The following is a 6,000-nucleotide window of genomic DNA, read 5'->3' as shown; positions in this document are numbered from 1 at the left end:
GCAAAATGTAGATTATTTTGTTGACTAAGAACTGAATCAAACCTTCTTTTCTTGATGCAACACCTGAAGCCAAAATGAAGAAATTGAGACAATTTTTGTGATTTAAAATACAACTTTTTCTCTTTCCTAACATGTTTATCATTATCTGATTCATTACTTGAAGTTTTCAGTTGTTTGGTTTGGGAAACCTTGAGAAAGTAATCCTAAAATGACTCTCCAGGCCAGGAATGATCTCTATAACTGAAACCCCGATCAGCCCTCAGAGACCTACAACAATTGTGGGGGCGCCTGACACTCCTGTTGTTATGTTGTTTTTCCTACCCTATCTTAGCTGTCAACATCAAGTGCCGTACAGTATTTATTTGATTCGCAGGAACCTTGTGGAGTCCCAATTTTACATTAGATTTGTCAATGACCACACCTTCTCAACCTTCACCCTGAGCACTGGCGTTCCACAAGGATGTGTGCTGAGCCCCCTCCTTTACTCCCTCTTCACCTACGACTGCACACCTGCACATGGTTCAAACACCATTGTTAAGTTTGCAGACAACATAACGGTGATTGGTCTCATCAGCAACAACGATGAGTTGGCCTACATGGAGGCGGTCCAGCACCTAACAGTGTGGTGCACCAACAACAACTTGGCTCTCAACACCAAGAAGACCAAAGAGCTCATTGTGGACCACAGAAAGTCAAATGGTGGCACACACACCCATTTGTATCAACAGGATGGAGGTTGAGCGTGTCACCAGCTTCAAGTTTCTGGGTGTCCACATCTCCAAGGACCTCTCTTGGACCCTCAACACCTCCACCCTGATCAAGAAGGCTCACCAGTGTCTCTTCTTCCTGAGGAGACTAAAGAAGGTCCATCTGTCTCCTCAGATTCTGGTGAACTTCTACCGCTGCACCATCGAGAGCATCCTTACCAACTGTGTCACAGTATAGTATGGCAACTGCTCTGTCTCTGACCGGGAAGCACTGCAGAGGGTGGTGAAAACTGCCCAACGCATCACCAGTTCCTCACTACCCTCCATCGAGACTCTCCAGAGCAAGCGATGTCTGTGATAGGCACGCAGCATCGTCAAGGACTGTTCACCCTCCCCCCCTCCTGGAGGCGCTACAGGTCTCACCGCACCCGGACCAGTAGGTTCAGGGGAAGCTTTTTCCATGCGTCCGTCACCCTACTGAGCTCCACACCCCAGTGACGACCAACTGTCTACATCTGACCTTTCCTAAGCAAGTTATAGCCATTTATTACAATATTATTATAAAACAGGTGTGATCCCACATTTCACTTACTGACCATGTTGATGTGTTTAGAGAGTAAATATAAGGGTTATTAAATGATAACACAGATTGTTATTGGTCAATGGCTTTTTGTCTTTGGTGATGTTTGTTCTAGTGTTACATGAACCAGACTCGTTCACAATAAACACTTTATTTTCACCATGAAAAATAGACAGTATCTCAATTTACAATAAACAATTTTTGTCAACAATGTTTCAACATGTTCCTCCTCATGTCTTCCTCTGGTTTCAAATATACATTCTTTAGTCTTATTTACACCAGACAGCAGGTGTTTTATGCTAACGGCCAAACACAGAATACAGAGGCATCACATTTATTACCCACAAAACACAGTACAGCACAAAGTATAAAAAGACAATCTTTGGGTTGGTGGGTGAGTTAGTCCATGCAGATGTTGTTGCGCAAGCTGCCTATGAATGCAGTAAATTCCGCGTCCAAAAAGATCACCTGCAGTTAGTCAGACTACATCTGTTTTCATCATGAGCTGGTTTCCTTTAGCCACACGAATAACTTTGGATTGAGATCCAAGATTTGCCTTCACTTCACAGTCTCATGTGCTTTGATGAAACCAAAACTGTGCAGATTATGTGCCTTTTCTCTCTCGCTTTCTGTGTGTTTATTTATTCTCTTTGAACCTCTTTCATGTTTCACTTCAAATGCAGCTGAAACAGCTCGGCAGAGAATGAAACACAACATGTTTTCTACATGATGGTGGAAGTAGATGGATGAGAGTGGATTATGGCACAAACAGCATTACCACATCCTATTTATGTGCACCGGAGGTACAACCACCTGTGAAACGCGCTGTACGTATAAGATGTTTGAAGTCACAAGATGTTTACTGTCTCTATTAGCTCCATTCCCGCTTGTATAGTCTGCTGCTCTCAGTAACCCCACATTATTCCTTCAGACAAGCCTCAAGTTCAATGTTCTCAGCACGTCCTCTGCATCAGTAACCAATGTCAGAGAAGCAGTTTGGCACAGTTGAGTCTGGGTTTTGAAACCCTATAAAGAAAGAAAGAAATGCCTACAAATGAGGCTTGTGCCCTCCTGACGTCTTTACCCGCAGAATACAATAGCAGCGTTGATGAAAATCAATTTGCATTCATACACACGTCAAGGTATTTTTACATTTGCAGCTCCACACCTCACTGTGACTGACGGAACATATTCAAATCTGCTTTGGTAAATGCTAAATCATGACACAGTCCACAACACAATGGATTCAAATGTGCACATTTTCATTTAAAAGCAGTCTGTGCGAGGCTCGCAGCTGGGGCGTCTTGTGGTTGAGCTGTGACTTGCCTCGTGCACGCAGCAGTTCTGAACTGTGGCAGGTACAGCAGAGAGAAGCTGTGCAGCTCGCTCGAGTCCTCAGCGCCGAGCAAAGGGTGCGACTCTGCAGAACAGTCCTCTCTGTTTAAGACTACACTTTTAAGCAGCCCAGTTGTTGTCTCTTCTTCTCCCTCCTCCTCATCTTCCTCGCTGTCCTCGTCCTCTGCTGGATAGTCCATTCCTAGATAGTACAAGTCCTTCTCCTCTGTCGCCTCCCCTTCGTCTTCTTGCTCTGATGTTTCAGAAAGCTCCTCCACAGAGTTGAAGGAGCAGGAGCGCCGCGGGTCGTCCAGCTCCCACAGGCCACCGTGGAACGATCCGGAAATGTCTGAGTTGTTGGCAGAGAAATTGCCCTCGTCGCTGGAGCTGCTGCCACTACCATCCTTGTAGTGGAGATGAATGGGCTGCTGCTCCTGCTTGGGATCAGAGAGCAGCACAGTGGCGTATGTGACTGAAGACTGAGCAGAGCTGTCTGTGCTGCCTGGGGGCTGCTCTGTCGGGGGGTCGACCAGCTGTAAATCATCTAGTCTTGGGCTGGAACTGGTTAAAGCGTCCAGATTAAGTGCAAAGGAAGGAACTCCACGTCCCTCCATGGGTTGGGTTTGGTCGACCTCTGAGTCAAACCCTGGAGGGATTGAGATAGATAAGGCTGAGGCTGGGTCTGGAGTTAGGGACAAACGCGGGGCTTGGACTAAAGCTGTGGTCAGAGCTGAGAGATCAACTTTGTCCACTATGACGACTTTGGAAATGTTCTCAGAGGGCAGGAGCAGCGGCCAGGCTGAGAGGCCTTCTGGAGGTCGGAACAGGTGGTCAAAGTTGTTGGCCTATAAAGATATGAAAAAACACTTAAAGTACAGACTCATGCAAAAGAATCACATCCAGGAGCAATCAGCATATAAATGAATGTTTGAAAGCATGTTACTGTAGTTTTATGTTCATTTGTACCTTTTTGAAGTCGAGTCCTTTGGCCCAGGAGCACTTGTTTGGGTTGGGCACATCCTTCCACACAAACTTTCTCATCCTGGAAGGAAATATAGCAGATATTTAGGTTTCATCTCTCTGTCTAAAGGCTCCCTCCTTCCCCTCAGCTAACATCAAGTGTAATTACACCCCTGTGACCTGTTAAATGTCACACTACTTATTTTTCATGGTGGTGTCCCTACTCTCTAAATTAGACTTCATCCCAGAGATTTATATCATTAATCATTTCTTACAGGTGTCTGAGTAAAAAACTAATTTGATGTACACAGATGTAGTGTGTACCATTAGTACTGTACCTGGTGCAAGATCTGCAAGTACCTGCAGAAAGTAAATTGTCTGTTGTAAGACAACATATTGCTGTTGTAGTAGCTATTGAAACACCCCAAACTCATTTAGTATCGGACGTTTTACACATTAATTTTCTGGGTGCAGCAAGTTTCTTTCATTTCTTGTACAAATGTCTCTTTTTCACTGCGCAGGAGCTCTTACTGGTTTTGGGAGAGGACCAGGGTGACAAACAGGACGATGGAGAGGAAAGAGATGATCATCAACAACATGTAAGCTGCAGGGTCTCCTCTGGTGGCTGTAACAGTTAGAAAAAATACACATCAGACCTATAGTTAATAACATAATGAAAGTGCTGGCATTGTATAATCCTGAAACATGTTGACTAAAACAGTCAGTCAGCTGGGGCATACCTGTAGTGTACACTGGCTCGCCCTCTCCATCAGCAAACACAGGGTACAAGTGGAAACCACACTCCTCAGAGCCGAAGAAATCACCTGAAACGATGCAATGAAATCCTGTTGGCTGAGTATACTTGCTCTTTTACAGTACCACATACTGGTAAATGAAAGAATTTTGGCCAGTGCCAAGGAGCAACACGATGCTGACTGCAGTTTACTTAACAGCCAACTGTGTCATTAATAACAATTATTTTTTGAATATTACATATAGTGACTTTAACAGTTAACTTGACAAATAAAAAAAAAAAGATAACACACAGAGAAGAGATCATGTTACCTCTCAGATAGATGGGACGATCAGTGTAGGGCAGTCTGGCCCACATATCTCCACTCTGGCCTTTGTGATGAGACCACTGGACCACCATGAACAGGGGGACAGAGCTGTTGTCCAACAGAGTCCAGGACAGAGACACACAGGTGCTGTTGATAACCAACACGCTGAACGAACTCACACAGCGACCTGAAGTACAGAAAAGAAATATACTGATTGAATACGATGCTTTCAGGTGACTCCAACTGTTGTGGTTCAAGTTATTACACACAAACTAATCACAAAAATTTACTTCTCTACTTCTTGTAATTTCCCCGTCTCTACTGGAGGGATGAAACACCATTATGCCAAATAATGTTCCCCTTTTTGGTGTTTTGATGGTGGTGATGGAGAACAACAACAACATCAGTGGATGGACTCATTTATCCTGCTGCTAGTTTTGCTGCGAAACACATTTTCTCAGAATACTTATGGAAACATGTCGAACAAACATGTTCTGCGAAATAGTTTTCTCTGACTCATGAGTATTGGGCAAAACAACTGGTAAAAAAAGTGCTGCTAATAGTATTAGGACACTCAAGCTAATGGCAGCAAGGCCTCAATTAGAGCCTTTATGGGCTCTCCAGGGACGCATGGTTTAAGTGTGATGCCTAAATGGATGGCTGTTTGTGTCCTCAGCTTTGATGTACATTTCTCTGCTGTACGCTGGTCATGATGACAAAATGAGCAGACAAAAAGGAGAATCTGTTTAAAAGGTAAAAACAGGTCAAAAGCACTGTATTTTCTCAGCTCAATAACCTTGAAGTTAAAGTGAATAACAAATAAACAACAACAAAAAAAAAATGCCATATTTTACAAAGTTTGGAAAGAAGGAAAAACTTTGGCAGCGTTTCTTTTTATCCGAGTCGACCTTGGTTTCTTTTTGAGGACATGTGCTGTCTGTAAGTGTTGGCAGTGACCATGAATCAGATCGACTTTACATTTGTACTTTTTTCACAATGAAGCAACTATTCTGATCACACCTACAGTTCCTCTAAAATCACTGCTGAACAAACTGTCTCTTTCTTCTGGCTGCTTGAATCTTGATGTATCTATCTCACCGAGTTGTTTTAAATTGGTCTCATTTGTATCTCTTCTTGATTTTATAACCACATTTATGTTTAATTAATACTGTGTGTTACATGTCTGTATATCCTGGTCATGAGATTTGTGATCTCAGTGAGGTTTTCATGCTCAAATAAAGTATTTTTTTATCAAGCTACTGTATAGTTTAGGGTTGCAGCCAAAGATTATTTTCATGTTCAATTCATAATACTTGTAACTCTTAGATGTGGAGATGTACTACAGTAGTAGAACAGA

At 43.2% G+C, this 6,000-nt stretch overlaps 1 protein-coding gene across 1 annotated transcript in view; it reads right to left on the bottom strand.

Moving 5' to 3' along the window:
• Positions 1–1,422: 1,422 nt before the first annotated feature.
• Positions 1,423–6,000, bottom strand: part of lepr (leptin receptor) — a 28,751-nt gene continuing 24,173 nt past the window's right edge. The window contains exons 17-21 of the mRNA XM_073477148.1: positions 4,648–4,830; positions 4,323–4,406; positions 4,114–4,207; positions 3,589–3,664; positions 1,423–3,467 (exon numbers count right to left, since the gene is read on the bottom strand). Of these exons, the coding sequence (XP_073333249.1) occupies positions 2,550–3,467; positions 3,589–3,664; positions 4,114–4,207; positions 4,323–4,406; positions 4,648–4,830 (1,355 nt within the window). The 3' untranslated portion in view covers positions 1,423–2,549. The remainder of the gene's footprint in view (positions 3,468–3,588; positions 3,665–4,113; positions 4,208–4,322; positions 4,407–4,647; positions 4,831–6,000) is intronic.

Source organism: Pagrus major, chromosome 11, assembly GCF_040436345.1.
Source record: "Pagrus major chromosome 11, Pma_NU_1.0".
NCBI classification, from domain to species: Eukaryota; Metazoa; Chordata; class Actinopteri; order Spariformes; family Sparidae; genus Pagrus; species Pagrus major.
The sequence above is the reverse complement of the archived record's forward strand: the minus strand, read 5'-3'. Positions and strand labels throughout refer to the sequence as shown.